Source organism: Furipterus horrens, unplaced genomic scaffold (genome assembly GCF_987537825.1).
Source record: "Furipterus horrens unplaced genomic scaffold, mFurHor1.1.pri manual_scaffold_1, whole genome shotgun sequence".
NCBI classification, from domain to species: domain Eukaryota; kingdom Metazoa; phylum Chordata; class Mammalia; order Chiroptera; family Furipteridae; genus Furipterus; species Furipterus horrens.
This window is the reverse complement of record NW_028327171.1, coordinates 49,934,519-49,951,977: the sequence shown is the minus strand read 5'-3', so window position 1 is coordinate 49,951,977 and position 17,459 is coordinate 49,934,519. Positions and strand designations below refer to the sequence as shown.

General features: G+C 35.1%; 1 protein-coding gene across 5 annotated transcripts in view; it reads right to left on the bottom strand.

Moving 5' to 3' along the window:
• The window catches only part of TP63 (tumor protein p63), a 215,908-nt gene that overhangs the window by 117,455 nt on the left and 80,994 nt on the right, over positions 1–17,459 (bottom strand). For all 5 annotated transcript variants that reach the window (XM_090275297.1, XM_090275318.1, XM_090275310.1 and 2 more), the window contains exons 2-3: positions 11,646–11,774; positions 10,740–10,872 (exon numbers count right to left, since the gene is read on the bottom strand). In XM_090275297.1, the coding sequence (XP_090131423.1) occupies positions 10,740–10,872; positions 11,646–11,774 (262 nt within the window). The remainder of the gene's footprint in view (positions 1–10,739; positions 10,873–11,645; positions 11,775–17,459) is intronic.

The window sequence follows — 17,459 nt, the reverse complement described above, 5'->3', positions numbered from 1 at the left end:
TGCTAGACAAAAGAGACCAAAATTGAGCTCACATCACTGCAGACAATCTACTTCTGATAGGCACTCCACTCAACTAACCTATATCAACAAAGTGAGTGGCTCATACTCCACAAACCAATAATTACACACACACACACACACACACAGATACACACACACTTTGAATTTTACCTTTTGCCAAATGAAGACTCTCATAATCTCTCTAATCAGCAATAATCAATCCAGCTACTGGTTTTATCATCCTTGTTTTATATCTACATTTCAGCATTTAATCAATATGATCCTTGGTGTCTAGTTAGTGAGATTTGCACTTTTATCCCATATTAGTTTGTAAAGTAAAGGGACTCTCTCAGTTTAATCTCTGATCCTACTCCAAGAACTGGCACCTAGTATATTCTGAATGTTGAAGAAGTAAAAGGAGGCAATGAATAGGTCCTAGGGTATTCCACAGAGACTTAATCACAATCACGACACACTGCTTCCTCTGGCAATGAGCATATGATGTAGCAGAGTTTAAGATCACACACACTACAGGCACCCATTAGAGGAGGGAGTGCAAGAGTAACAGGAGTTCCTTACTTCTCCTTTCACCAGCTCCAGACAGTATTCGTATGTACGACTAATCTTTATGAGCGTGATCCCTTACCACCCACCGCACCTCCAGCCACCCATCCTCTAGTTACATACATTCCGTGTCCTATAATCAGTTCACCAAGCCCATCAGGTTAGAATGTCCTATGATTTTCCTTAAACCTACCCCAAATCTGGGCTGTAGTGGGGCTGAATGACCTGGGTAATTTATTGTTTCACCAGAAAACTTCACATGAGATGAGATACATGAGTGGGTGTTTTGTTGTGATGAAGCTGCAATCACCAGTTGCCCATAGCTGTGACCTCATGAATCATCCGAATAGTTTTGGTGGAGGAATATTCAAACTTAATGCAAAATTTGATGCAGATTCATTGCTCTACTCACTCAATCCTTTTGGATGTGATGATGGCCGCATGCTCAGATCATAGAGTCTACTGCCCCCACCAACTAGTACAGTGAAGTATCATTGTTCACATATGTGTATTCCAGTCCACTCTCCTTGGCTGCCAGGTTATATTGATGTGATACAAACTATTCTCATTATATTAACAATGGTTGGACTTTTTTCAGATATACCCCATTGTTTAATTATTTCTTCTAAAGTATTATATTCTGCCTTTTTATTTTCTAAATGGCATAATCCCAAAGATCATTTCACACATTTTAAATGAGTCACAACTATAAATATCTATTTTAAAGTAGAGACTGGGCTAAATACTTCTTCTCTATCATTATGGTTGTGTATCCTTGGTCAAGTCTCTCCCCATTCGAAGCCTGAGTTTCCCTACCTATAAAATCATATATGTTGAATCACTGGATTGACTCAGTGATTCTCAAACATCAGAATCACTTGAAGGGCTTACTGAAAGACTGTTGTCCTCCCTCTCCAGTTTTTGATTTAGTAGATCTGGAATAGAACCCCCAAATTACCCTTCTTAACATGTTCTTAAATAATGTTGATGCTGCTGGCTCTGAAACCACACTGTGAGAACCAATGAATTAAACTACCTAAAAGTCCACGAAACTGTGAATTTATTATCATGTTAAAATTCAAACCCAGGTATATCAGTAGTATATGCAATTCCAACGCTTGTGCTCTTAATTACTATATTGGAAAATGGAATATTTCATTATGTTAAAATTACTGAATACTTAAATAACTAAAATAAAATAATATTTAGTAATTAAAAAAAAATTTGTCTGTGAGTTCTATGAGACCTAATAGACAGATGAGACTATCAATTTTTTTTCTCCCAAAAAGAAAGGTAGACTTCTACATGCAGTACTTTATTTGGATGTGTCTGGAGTCTTGGAAGCTTGACTACCCTACATTCTCCTACAAACGGACCTTGAAAACTTGTTTGGGGGTTCTAGCAGGGGAGTACAGCTCATCTTATACCCTTGACTGAAGAACAGTCCTCTCCTCTATCATGGAAGGTTGTCCTCTTTCACTGAGCACACAGCTTCAGGAGGGACACACATGGAGTGGTGAGGGAAGGAGGGGACACCTAGCCAGAAAGATCAGCTGAATCAAACCTAGCAATCAATGGGGTGACAGATGTTGCAGCCATGTTGCCCTCCTATTCACTATCAGCTTTTAAAAGAAGTCTGCTGCAAAATTTTATCTTAGTCCTGGCCAGGTCTCTCAATTGGTTAGAGTGATCTCTTGTATACAAAAATGTTGTGGGTTTGATTCCTGATCAGGGCACATACCTAGGTTGCGGGTTCATTTCCCAGTTGGGGCACATCCTGGAGGCAACTGATAGGTGTTTCTCTCTCACATCAATGTTTTTTTCTCTCTCACTCTCTCTTTCCTTCTCTCCAAAATCAATAAACATATCCTTGAGTGATGATTGAAATAATAAATTATCTTAGTTTGAAGAAAAACTCAACATCATCTAGTTTAAAATGGAAAAGGATGATCTAGTCAGATTTTATAGGATGCTAGAATATCTTCAAATATTACTTTCCTTTTTGGAAATACCAGAATAAACATCTATACAAATTATATTTTTTTCTACATCAGTAATTGCTCTAATTGGAATTCAAGATTACCATTTTCCAGATCTATCACATTCTAATGAGCAAGAGCAACAACCATCACCACTGAAAACTGACCACATGCAAAGTTCTATGACAACTGCTTTGTATGTCATATCTCACGTCTCAAAGCAGCTTTTGTATGGTGTGTCATGAACACCATTATCCTAACTTGGCAAATGGGGAAACTGAGGCTCAGAAACATACCACAATTTAGCCAAGGGCATCCAAATAGTGAATAACAGAGCTGGATCTAAATGCAGGCAGTCATCGACCTCCAGAGACTGAACTCTTTACCGTTCTCTCCGATAGTAGAGAGAATGGTAAAGGCAGATCTAGAAATTTAGAAAGTTGGGTTTAATTCTGACTCATTCACAAACTATTAAAAATGTTGAAGTCAACAATAATCAACTTGAATCTTAGTTTTCCCTTCTATTAAAATAAAGCTGAATTAGAACTAGATCATGCCTAAAATTCCTAAATCTAATATTCTAGAAGTTTCCAACTTTTGTAGATTAAAACTATATTACATAAACTGGTTGCCAGAGTAACACAGGCATTACTTCAAACAAATCAGATTCCCTTTAAGTCAGCATGCTAGGATTTCAACCCCATCAGTTCTTAAGAAGATGCAAGGTCAGAATCAGCCTCCCTGTTTCTGCTAAAATCCCTTTCTGTTTATCTGCCCTCTTCAACTTTGTCATTCTGAATGCATACACAGGGAGCACAGTGTCTTGAGTAACACTGTTGAGGTTACACCAAAGACAGGTGTTAGGGGAGCTATTTCCCTGGGGCTATCATTTCCAATTCTTCCTCCTCAAAAACAGAGGGAAGGGTTTCTTTTTAGATTAAACACAAGAACTGCAAACACCTTCCCGCAGGCCATACATTCTCTGTCAGTGAGTGCTGCAGTTTACCCAAACACCAAAGCAGAAAGCAAACAGCCCCTTTTGTAAGGGAGGAGCTGTCACCTATCAAGTAATGTTTGTGAATTTCTAGAGAAGAAAAAAAAAAAAAAAACCTTTCCCATATTTTATTAAGCGGACTGTTTGTTCAAGGTTTGAAATGCATACTTGTGTTTAAGGTAAAGTCCCTGGCTTGGCACTCCTGAACAAAGTGGTGTCTTCTGATTGGCTATGCTGTACAAAGAACTGAGCAGAAAAACAGTCTGCTCTTCTGGGGACACCTGAACTCAGTCTAAACTGAATGGATATTGAGCTACCTCATCAGCAACATAAATAACTACAAACCCATCTTCCAAAAATTAGAGGGGTTTTGCTATGTGTCATATATTTTCTTTTGTTTTGTGTCCATAGAACTAATGCGTAAAATTATCTTTGGCATACATTCTGGTTGAATGATTATTTTAATGGTACTAGCCATGGGATAAGGCTAATTGGGTTACTGAAAGCAAGAGTTAAGATAACTGGATAGAAAAGGAGAAACTTTATGTTCATTCCCATGTTCAGGACTAATCCTAGGGGAAAGCTTGGAAATGGATTTTCCCATTTTTTCCCCACCTCCTTCCTCATATTATTCCATCCCAATTAGGCCTGCCCACCCCACTCAGAGATGCTGTATTTTCCAAAATGGCCTACTCAACTCCAGTCAAAACTACTACCACCCTCCCACAGATTATAATCAAAGGTGTTTATCAAGAGGAACTATTTCATCTTCATGTGCAAATGACTAGAAACTCCTTCAATCACCTAGGAGTATTTGCATATTTTGAACAAGAGACTGTATAACCAAAATTGATTTTGAGTTTATAAACAATTTTGCATGGTTGGTGGGAATGCAAATTAAGAAAAAAAAAAAAAAAAACACACATGAAAAGAAATTTGATAAGTATCAAGAACACTGGTGTTCATACAATGTCACTTAATGATTACATTTCTAAGTATCTAGCATAAAAATATTTTGTATATAAATATTTTTAAAATATGTGAGTCAAAGAACAGTTAAATGTATCAGTATATGTCTATGTTTTTAAAAAGATTTGTAAATAAGAATGCTTACCATAGAATGCAAAGGAAGAGTAGATGAAAATATTTGTATGACATGATCCAAATATGTTTAAGGAAATCTATTTCTTCTATAAAAACAATTGGACAAATAACTAAAATGTTCATAAGTATTATTACTAGGTAGGAATTGTATATGCTTTTGATACTTTCAAAGTTATTTCAATTAGTATGCATTGCTTCTGTAATAAGAGCAATGTATTTACTTGTATTTTACTATAAAAAGTAATGCATATTCACCTATCTCACAGAATTATTATCAAGATAGCACAGACAAGTGATAACAAAAATAATAATATTTAATTGACTATGAATGTATATGCTAGGAACTTGGAATGAAAAGAAATCAGGTAATGAAAATAACCATCACAATTCTTTGAGGCCTATGATAGATATTATGTCTACCCATACAAATGAGGAAAGAAAGGCTCATGGATTATCAAGTTCACACAGCTGACATTGGTAAAGACCAGATTTCAATTCTGTTGTGTCTGAATACAAATCTCATGCTGTAATTCTAATGTAACTAATAAATCATAAAGCCCTGTATTAAATGTAAGGTAGTTATCAAAAAATTTTAAAAAGTCTTTATTCAAATCTGCCTATACTGAACTGTAGTGGTTTTCTGGAAGAACAGAAAAGGAGACAGTGGAAATGGGGGAGAATTAGCAAACTTGAAAAGGAGCAAAGTAATGATTAGGAGAAATGAGAGGCGGGTAGTGGTGCTGTCAGGGGAGCTCTGGAAGCCTGAAGAAGAAGAAAAGGAAAACAGAGATGTCATCCTTGAAGTGAGCTGCTGATACTGATATCAGACTTACAATTGGGTAATGTTGTGCATTTCAAGTGCCTGGACACATAGAAAATAATTGATGTTTGTATAACATATCAGAAATCATATCCTTTCCACTTTTTGAGCCAGGAGGCAGCATACAGGAAAGGAGATTTAAACTGTTTGAGTAATTCCTGCAGCAATGCTGTTAACCAGCCGTTTGCATCTAAACTGAAATGACTTACTAAAAAATAATTTGCTCACAAATGATGAGATTTATATATATATATATATATATATATATATATATATATATATATATATAATGGAATTTATCAAATGAAGGCTTAAAACACTTGGCATACCAAAAGCTATTATAATTCTATTCTATAATATTTTAAAATAGCTATAGGTGTGGTTCAAATTGAATTATATGTGAGTGAATGTGTGTATGGTTGTGTGTGTATGTATGTGTGTGTGTGAAGACAGGAGAGTGAAAAAGATGAAGAGCTAAAAATCTATGGAGAGAATATTTATAACCTTTTGATTAAAAATTCAGCAATTTAGCATAAATGAACCAGGTGGGGAAAGACAAATATCATATGATCTCACCTATAAGCAGAACCCAATGAACAAAACGAACAAATGAGCAAAACAGAACCTGTGACATGGAAATAAGGAACACAATGAGAGCAACTAGAGGGGAGGGGCGAGGGGGACAATGGGGGAAAAAGGGGGGAGGGTCTCGTCAAGGAACAGGTATAAGGGACCCATGGAGATGAACAATAGGGTGGGGATAGACTGGTGGGGGGAGGCAGGAGGGGCAGGAGAGAGCAATGAGGAAAAAATTGGGACAACTATAATTGACCAACAGTAAAATAAAATAAATGAGAAAAAAATTCAGCAATTTAGAGCTTTGACATGATTCATGAACCTGCTTAGAAAATAAAGATATTTATTGTCTTTAAAAAATTTATTCCAATAAATGAAAATATGCATGGAATTTTGTATTCTTCCTGATAATATCTAGTGAGAACTGTGACTTTGGTACAAAGGAAGGACAGCGTCAATGATAAATATTGAATAAAATGGGCTATTCCCTGCATTCCTTCAAATACATTTGACAGTTGAAATTAACAATTATAACACTGTCTTATGAAGTATTCAATGTGCAATATATAAATGACAAGTACAACATCATGGGGGAGGGTCATAAAACCAATATTGTGGTCACTTTTCTACATTCCATTTGAAGTGGTAAAACACTGACTATCAATATACTGTGAAAAATTATGAATATTGAAAATCCTTAGAACAATCACTAAAAATAGGCAAAGAGATATAGACAAAACCAAAATAGAACGATGAAGATCAAACACTAAAAACAGATCAAATAGTCTATACAACAGCATAAAAAGGAAACAGAAAAACAATGAAGAAACAAAAAATAAATGATTGAAAAAATGTCAATAATTACATTAAATGTAAATGATGTAAATATATCAATTAATAGACAGAGATTGTCAAAATGTATAAAAAAAACAATCCTATCATATGTTGGATAGAAGGTACTCACTTCAAATATAATAATAAGTATAGGTTAAAAGTAAAAGGCTAGAATAAAAATTTAACATGCAAACATTAATCAAAAGAAAGTTTGATTGGTTATGCTAATTTAAACAAAGACAATTAACTTTAGAGCAAACTAAATTACTAGGGTTAAAATAATATTATATAATGATAAAAGGATCAATTGAACAAGAAGATGGAACATAATATATAAGAATGAAATATTATATGTATCTTGGGTAATATAAAATATAAGGCATAATGCTAGGTGCTATGGCATAAACCTTTCCAAATACAAACACACTACCTGCTTTTTCGGTATGTAGAGCTGAAGAATCTTCATGTATATTTGGGGTGCTACAGTAAGAATTTACAAAAATGGATAGGTCAGATAATTACGACTCAAATTCCTAGGGAAAAACGTAATTCAGCTCAACAGGGCTTCTTTCAAAATATAAAGAATAAACAAATGCAAAATTAAGAAGTATGTTGTTTCCAGCAATCATTTCAGGAGAACATTCAGGTGTTATCATTATCCACCTCTTGAAAACATGATAGACATGATGAGATAGTTCACAAATAATGTAAGGCTGAGATGTAAACTCATATATCAGAGAACAGAATCAAGAGGCAACAAGAATCAAGAGGCCTTGCTAATCCAAAAGGCAGCACATTCTTCAGTGACATTAAAATCATTCTAATGAAGAAGGCACATGCATTCTCTACATTTCCAATTTCCTTTGTTAATAACCAGAACAACACATTATGATCCCATTTCATGCCTGGGTATTAGGGTGAAGGGTGTATCAAAAATAAATAAAAATGGAGTGACAATCTCAGTTTCAAGATTTCTGTCCTTGTATGACTTTTTTCATGTCTACAGATTCATATTTCTTGTATACTAAAACAATGCTTGGCTGAGATCCCACTTTTTAATATGATATTCAAGAAGAAAGGAATTTATGTGCAGAGTTTTGGAACTCTATAGCTATTAACCTATACACAGAAAAGTGAAAAATATGCTACCAAGTAGTGGAACAAAAGAGCCCCATACCAGTTGCAGCAGCTGTCACACTAGAAGGACGAGGAATCTCAGAGGATCGATCCTAGCTCTTACCCTCCAAACCAGGACACTTGTTAAAACATCTGAGCAAGTCCACAATTTTTCCTCTCCTGTTGCTTGGAACTATGGTAATTATCTAGTCCTCTCTATGTGGCGTTCACACATAGACATATGTGAGGATGTTGGAATAGTCATAAGACCTGCTTAGACCTGGGATTCATATAAAACTATGATTTATTAGCAATGTTTCAGTTCTTTTGGAAACAAAAATAAGGCAACCATAGAGAGGCAATTTTTTAAATCTTAATTAAGTTCATTCTTACTTTATTGGTATGTTTCTTTCAACAGAGTTGTTTCCAAGTAACCTGTTTTGTTCTCTCTACTAACAAAACTCCATATTTTTTTTGTTTTCCAGCTTTTCCTGAATCACATCAATCCTTCACTTCTTTCAATTTTTTCTATCCTGGGTCCTATTTTCTATTCTTGTTACCCTCAATTTAATCTGGTAAACAATTTCAAGCTCAAAGGTGCTAATAAATGATGGTCAAATTCTGTTTCAGCATTCCTAATTAGCAGTGGTGTCCTGTGCATCTTCAGAGGAGGGAAAATTGTGGAGACTCTGTATTGTATGATTATCCTGTGGGGGAAGGGTGGAGGTTTCCCATGGAGCTTCCCTAAAATTCATAAAAAAACAGGTACCCAAGAAGAAATGGAACTCAAGTTCCTCTCCAATGCAATGCTTTGGAGGAAGAAAGTTCTGGACAGGGCTGTTTCAAAGAGAACTTTTGTCTTCTTAGGTACCTTCCATGTCTCTCTTTTTTTTTTTTTTTTTTTTAATTCAAAAATTCCTGAGGGTCTGTTATGTGCAAAACACTGTAGCAAATACTGGATATATCAAAATACGGTGCCTGTACCACTTAGAGTCAGAGAAATAAACAACTATAATGTAGTGTAATAAATAAGATGCCTAAAAATATACCTACGTTGCTTAAGAGGAATGGTCTGTAATTCAGACTTGTGGATGATAGTGAAACAAAAAGTAAGATAAATGGAGTGTTGAGAGATGGATAGAAATTAGCCAGAGAGAAGAAAAAAAAGGGGGTGGGGTGGGTGGGTATTCTTAAGGAGAAAATCTCTAATAAAACATGAAAAAATATAATAATAGAAACTTTAAATTTAAAAAAAGACATGATTCTCAGTTTTAAACTTCATAATTTCTGTTTGCTTTTATGAGTCCAAGAGTCAGAACAGAAAATCTCTGGAGAGAATATAAAAAGATAGGTTTGTCTAGACAGGTGCCACCTATTAATTTAAGAGGAGATATTATTTAGTAAATTGAGGATATTTCTAAGTCACTGTCAAATCAGAATTTATACACATTTATGTTCAATAATAATACATTCCAATGAATGACCCACCTCTTGTATTTATCTGTCAGTTTCTTTTCAGTCACTCAGGGAAAGCTGAGAACTGTATTCATGTTAGAATGGAAGGAGCCAGGGCAGAATAACATTCTTCTCTTGTCAATATAGTAACAAAGCATGAGTGTGTTTCCAAAGTTACACCTTTTTATTTCATGTTGTTTCCACTCCCATTACCCTACTTCAGCATCTCCCAATAATAGAAGATACAATTCATATTAAAAAGTATATTATGAAAATTTCTGTAAAATATTATTTTAGACAAGACAAGCAAGGCATACCAAAACATCTCCTTAGTTTCTTTCATTTGTACCATTCCTTAAAATAAAGTCATTTGACATCTCCAGAAAAGGAACTTTATAAACCACTCTCTTTAATCACATCAGCAGATAGTCTATGCACCCCATCCTCTTTCTAGTTCTTTTAAAAAATTTTTTTCTAGAAGACTTTTTTTGTTTGTTTTTGTTTTTAATTTTTATAGAAAAATAGTGGGACTTGTGTGGTAAGTAAAAAATATATATATTTTTTAAAGTAAGAGAGAGAGAGAGAGAGAGAGAGAGAGAGAGAGAGAGGGAGGGAGAGAGGGAGAGAGAACTCCCCAACTGTATGGACTGCACATATACAAGAAATTTTATCTAAACATCTCAGAAACCCATTATGCTCCTTAGCTGTCTGGGAGGTGTGTGGTATGTGGTGTGTTTCTTATGTTATAGATGAGAAACTGAGGCCTAAGGTCATAAGTGACTGAGCAGTAAAACCAAAGAAAGCCTATTACATGTATTTGTTATCTTCTTTCTTCCTTTTCTATTATTAGGTAATGAGTTGTGTGTTCTCAGAGAATTTACTTAATCTTCCTTCATTAAAGAAGGATAGTTCCACGAGAGAGGCAGTCTGCTATAACATAAAAAAAAAAAGTGCTTTGGATGGAATTCAGATCTAGATTCTGGTCCTGCCTCTACCAGTAAAATCTTGGCTGGTACCATCTCCTCTAAATCAAAATAGACATGAAGAGCAATTCAGATAAAGGATATGAGAAATTTTTTGCAAGCCTCCCCCTCACATCAGTGGAAACATGGATTATGGACAGTTGAGGCAGGTGCAAAATCCACAGGCTCCCAAATTTCTCTGCTGACCACATTGACTCACTTTCCAATGGCCTAGCCCATTCACAGCCACCTGCCTTTTCATATGGCATGAAAAAGACAGGTGGAACAGAGGTTAGCATGGCTCACACATTAAAGGAGAGGCCCATGCCACTCACCCACATGGGATCACTCAGGTCCGAGTCCTGCATGCGGATACAGTCCATGCTAATCTCAATCTTGTTTGTTGCTCCATTTTCTGATGGTTCATCTACAAAGTTCAGGTCAATGGGCTGAACTGAACATATGGGCCTACCATAGAGGAAAACAAACAAACAAATTGGTGTGTTAGGCTTGGAAAGGGACTAAAACATACTCATCCAGTTGGTAACCATTAGCTCTTTCTGCCTCAAAGTTGGCAAGGCTCAGTGGTTGCAGTCAGAAACCCTAGACTTGAAACTTGACTTAACCACTTACCAAATGTGTAATCACAGGCAGTTCAAATCTAAGCCCTATTTGTAAAATAGGAATTATGAATCCTGCCCCCATCAAATAATTGCTGGGTGGAACACAGGAAGGAACAAATATATCAGGGACAAAATATTTTATTGTTCTATCCCTTAGGGTCCCAAGTTCTCTGATATTCATTCACCTTCCTTTTAATTTATTCACTTATCCAATCCAGATCTCCAGAAAGGAGATAATAACCCTTCTAGCAAGGAATAAATGACCAACAAAATTTAGTGTTTTACTTTATCAGGTGGGTATTTCCACTGTAAGAGTAAGTGAGTTTTTAAGCCAAAGGGACAGACTGAGTATCATGGGATTGTTGGGCAGGAGAGAACGTCTGATCTTCCCAAACTACACCAGCTTGAACAATAATGATCTTTTGGTGTTGGAAAATGAATAAATCTCCATTGTACTTTGAACACAGAGATACCACTGAAGAAATAAAAATTTCCCAACAAAATTAGCTGATTTTTATCGATTCTAGAAATATGCTCTACTAATGCAATATTTCATTCATTTATATTTACCTAGTTATACTAGTTAAAACAGAACATTTTTTTAAATTTGAAACTTACTGTTCCAGAAAATCCCAGATATGCTGGAAAACCTCTGGACTGAGGAATTCACTCGTCTGTGTGCTCTGGGACATGGTGGATCGATAATAACTTTCTTTCCAAGAGAAATGAGCTGGGGTTTCTACGAACCTTAAAAGGACAAAAATGAAACTAGAATTATAGTTTCTGTATTTATTAATACAAAATATTTAAATTAACTCATATTTGATGAAGAAGAAAATTAAGGAAATCTTCAAACTCATGCAAGTATATATGGTAAATTTTACAATTTGTAAAATTGTATTTCTTCAGGTAGTGTCAGGGATCTCGTTTTGCAATAAGATCAGGTAATCGCATCTTCTATCAAAGCTCTTCTCTTTAACTAATAATGTTGTTAAATTCTACACTTCTGCTATCCAAGGTCTATGTTCTGCGTATTTCAAAAAGAAAATAAACATTCCCTCATTAGGTCTGACAGCAAGTATGACCTATTATTAAACTCAATTTATAAATGTCTTAACTGATTATCTGCTCATTCAGCCTCCAGCAAGTAAAAAGCAGAATCAGAAAACAGAAGTTTAGAAACTTAAGTTCCACCCTCAGCATAATCACCCCTCTCATAACTACCATCTTAGCATTCTGCCCAAGGACAATAAACTCAAGTTTCTGGTTCTAGACTTTTTTTTTTTTTCCTTAATCACTACCTACTTTGATGTGTGTGGGGGTGGTTTTTAATTGGAGAGTGGAATTCTAGTTAGACTAAAGGATAAGCAAACATCAGAATATGTTGCAAATGAATCCTATTTCTGTTTGTTTTATTTGGTTGCTGGATCCTCAAGTTTGCCTTTACATTAAAAAAAAAACAAAAAAAACAAAAAAAAAAAAAAACCAAACTTGATCCCTACATATGTGAAGGGAAATGTCAACTTTCTCAAGTGATGCTTTTTCCAAATCTGCATGTTATCTGCACAGATTATCTTAGTATGTAGCTCATTATCATCATCAGTAGACTAATTTTATTCCAGGATGAAATTAGCTAAACTGTTAAACATTACTTTTATTGTTACAGAGAGTTAAGTAGTGTGTACTAGAATAGTCAATCATTTTTAATTTGCAAATGAATGCTCTGGTCTAGTTATATAATAGAAGATAACAGCACTGAATTGATTGTTGATGATTTCAAAGCTATATGGAGAAGTACTTTCATTTACTCAAGTCAAACATGTAGATAGAACACCTATTATTTGCCAGAAAGTAAAATGGGCACTGAAAATAAAAAGTGAATAAGATTCTCTCATTCTCTAGAAGGTCATGGTGTAGAAGGTAAGACAGGAAAACAAATCTCTAATAAATGTAGTAAGAGTGTGTATAACATTACAAAACACAAAGAAGAAATATATCATCTCATCCGAGGGGTCAAGGAAAGAGCCTTTAATTTAAACTTGTGGAGATGAAAGTAAGGATGGGCTATCAGAGTGTATATTGTCCCCAGTTGCCACATCAAAAAACATTACCTATAATTAGAAGAACATCTGAAAATACATTACCTTTAAATTGAAAGGGTAAACTAATTTTATTTATCTTCTTTTTGGAATTTAGACAGACTTGGTTTGTACAGTCCCAACTAGTAATTTAAAAAGAAGTGAAATTTAATAGATCTAATACTGAACTCAGAGTTTTGGAGAATAATTCCATGAATGACACTTTTAGGTAGGTTGACTTACATTAAACATTTTCCTCAGGTAAAATGGAAGGGGAAGAAAATGGGGAAAATATAGGTAAAAGAAATTCCTCCCCAGAAACAAATATGGAGGTGGAGAAATGAATTTTTCAAACACCGACAAGCAAATAAACTTGAATTGTTAGGTACATGGACCCACAAGTACGTCCAAAGACCTAAACACTATGATTGGTAGTCTGACGGCCAGATGAGCCCTAAAACATAAACACGGAACACAAAGTATATTCTCAGCAATAATGATAGTCACTATGTGAGAATCAATACAAAAAAAAAAAATGTGCAAGTTTTTAAGTTGGCAGAAATTTAAGTGCAGTTTCTGAAAAGATTGGTAGTTAATCTAACCTAGATCTTGAATGACAAAAAGTATGACAGTGATTCAAGAAGAAAACACTAGTAGAAGAAAGACATGGTCCTTCTGAAGCCAAATAGAAAAATACCATTGGCTCCATAGTCATCATCTATTTCTATTTCTTTCACTGTTTCCACATGGAAATTCTGGTTTCTCTCTGTGCTTACTCTGCCATTCCATTGACATTTTCCCTCTAGTTTCTCTCTGATTCCTAAAAAAAAAACTTTCTTGTATTTTGGATGCTACCACTAACCAGCTGCAAAAGCTTGGACAAGCCTCCCTACTCCAGGAACTTTAGCTTCCTTGGCTGTGACCTCTGCTCTGCTCAGTCTCAAAAGTCTACTGGATCCTCAGAGCTCTCCTCTCCACAAAGTATATCCTGGTCCCTTATTTCAAATATGGTCTTTTAGAGTGGAAGGGGCATTGGTTTTGGAGTGAGACAGACTTGGATGAAAAACCTAGCTCTACTATTAACATACCAGGAGGTCTTTTTATACTATGCCTTGTTCATGGCATGGTTGAGAGGCTTACTTGAAATTATGGGCCTGGTAGTCAATACACTGATCTTTTTGTGTCAAGTTCTATATAATTTGTATCCAGAAAATAGTTGCTGAATCAAACTACTTAAATAGTATATCTGAAAGGTCCATTAAAGATGTAAAAGTGTCACACAAAAATAATTTTATTAAACTTTCATCTCTCCTGTTCAGACCATTCTTCCTCTATCTGTGTCCTTGGACCAAAATAGTGCCTCCATCACCTCTTGCCTTTTTCTAGATCACTTTTGTCTCAGGCTTGATACATTAAGTATGGTAACTTCCCCATTCAGGGATTCAAGTTTCAAGGGGGTTTTATTATGAAAGGTGAAAGTGGCATTTGGTAATAGAGATCAATGCTTTTCATATTTTGTTTCACGAAACCCTAAGGTTCCTGTTGCCTCTGTGTTCACAAGATAAAAACTAAGCAATAGTGGTAGGTCTCTAGCCACCCCTCCTTCTTAACACCATGAAGTTTGGCTTTTGCTTATCTCAGAGTTCTGAGCAAGATTTCATTTGAGAAAGGGTTTTATTAAAGATCAAAAACCAATGGTCTAGTTTTGGTGATCTTCAAAGTCTGAATAAACATGAAAGACATTGGAAGAAAGAAAGAAAAGAAATCAGCTGGTGTATTAGGGCAGGAGGAGTGGGATAAATCCTATTTACCTTGCAGAACGTTGCCTTTGGGTGAATCTCAGTGTCAATTTACTCATAGAACAATCACTCTGTTCAAAGAGTTTTGTCAAACCCATCATACTCGATCATAGAAAGACTGAATTCAATTTTTTTCAGCTTGTTTTTCCTAGATTAACTATCCTATGCTCTTGTATTAACTGAGAAAACAAAAAGAAAAACAAATCAATTCTATGTAGAATTCACCTGAAAATATGAAAGGGTATCTGCTAACAGTTCGCATTCCCTCTTGCTTTTCTGGTTTTGCCCTAAAAGTCTTCACCCAAGTTTATCTGACACGTAATTTCCTTCACTGCTCCTGAACAATATCCAAATCTTTAAAATTTCAGAATTCAAAACAGCTTCAATTTTATAGTTAGATTTTAGAATTAATAGATCTCAGAGATTAACTCAGTTTTTCTTATTTAAGAGATGAAAATGCTAAAATTTAAAAAGAACTGGTTCATTCTAGCTATATTGTATTTAACTTAGGTCTTTATCAATAATCCAATACAGATAGATTTATACATCAGACATCAATTCTCATTATGAATTACTCAACTTGTGGCCTCTTGTACCAGTTTCCACACTTAAAATTTTCTGCATACTTCAAGTTTCCTTAGTTCCCTTTAAAATATCCAAACTTAAAGTTATAAAAGTAGAAGTATGCTTGATTCTATACAAAACCCCTAATCCACTTAACAAAATAAAAAAGCATTTAGTAGTGACTCAGACCATAAGTTCATTGGCTGCTCTTAGATTTTCTTACTCAAAAATCCCCTTGATAGTGTCAGTTGTTCTGCTAGAGAGAGAATATGCTACCAGGAATCTCCATGAGAACAAATCTGGTGGGGTACCAACTGCACTCATAGTTGGGAAGATGGACTCACACATAACTCTAAACCTTTGAGGAACTTGTAGGATGTGAAAGCTGGCTGTGTCCTTAAAATTATCTGGTCTTCTTCCCTTATTTTATAGGAAACAGAGACCTGCACCCAAAGAATTTACTCTAGATCCATTGTTGTGCTGAGTATTGGATAATGAAAGTAGACTTAAATATCCTGGAATTTCTCAAGCCCATTGTTAAATGCAATCATTATTATAACTTATTATTATAAAATATTAAACTTAAATTATATCCCCCAAAAAGAGAAAACACTTAAAACTGATTACTTCCTACTTTTCTATTATCTGTTTTTGAAAGCCATTTAAAAATATAGTAAAATTGCTCAGATTAACAAAAACTAATAAAATTCTGTCTAAATTTAGTTCAGTTAAAGGTTTATGCGCAAAGGATTACTCAACAGTACACATATTGAGTATTTATTATGTGAATGGCTATGTGGGGAATTCAGTGATGAATGAGATGTTACTTTTCTGAAGTGTTTTCAAGTTTCATCATGGAAATAAAACACCTTCAATGTTTGTTTAATTTTTACCCTCTGTCATAACCTTTTGCATTCCAACTATTAATTTCCCACTGGACAGTGACCTTCTTAAGGGCAGGAAAACCAGCATAGGTCATTCATTTTCGTTTGTGCTCTATTTGCCTGCTGAGTGGCAGGAAAGAAATGCTGAGGATCATAGAAAGCTTTCACTTCACAGGGCCTGTTTTTCTAGTTTACATATGACAACCTTTAGGCTCAGAGAGGATAAGAAAGTTGTTCAATGTCACAGTTAGTAAATGATAGAACTGGGATTTAAAGTTAAGACTATATGCCTTCAAAATTTATGCTTTATTAAATTACCCATATGACTTCTACTTTTATTTATCATAAAAGTTGGGCAATACTAAATTTTTATAGTTGAGAGAATTTTTTTTTTCCGTAAAAGAACAAAATATCTTACTAGCTCTGTTTTATCACCATAGTTATATTTTCCCCTCAGAATAAGCGGGGAAATGGTATGAGAAAGCTAGCAGTGATCATTGAATGATATTACAGATCTGACCATTCTGCAGATTTGCAATGTTGCTTAAGTAGCTGGCTGTTAAATGTAGTATTAGACAGAATAGCTGAAGTCACTATTGCTCTCCAAGGGGACAAGAGCACTCAAATACTCCGGGGATGTCCCCAATTCTCAGATAAAAGTGGTTCAAAACTCTGAACATGGCTTCTTCTTCTTCCTTCCTTCCTTCCTTCCTTCCTTCCTTCCTTCCTTCCTTCCTTCCTTCCTTCCTTCCTTCCAATCTATCAATCCATTACATTATTGCTTAAGCCTGTGTTACCAGCCTCTCTGGATCTTCCCCAGAACATATCTCTTGACTGGCCTCAGGAGCATTCTAAAACACACAATTTCTTTTATATTTTTAGTTCAGACACATTCCACATTTTCAGTTAACTCTGCTATTATCATAACCATTCTCATTATAAACTATCATGCTTAGTTTTAAGGAAGCCAAAGAGCACTTTGATGCCTTTTAGTAAATTACCTTTTTACCATTCGACAGTACCCAAGACCCCTGGAGAAAAAAGTTTATTCACATGCTTGAGATACATCCCCCTCCAGAAAGCCATTCATATAATCTAAATCAGGTC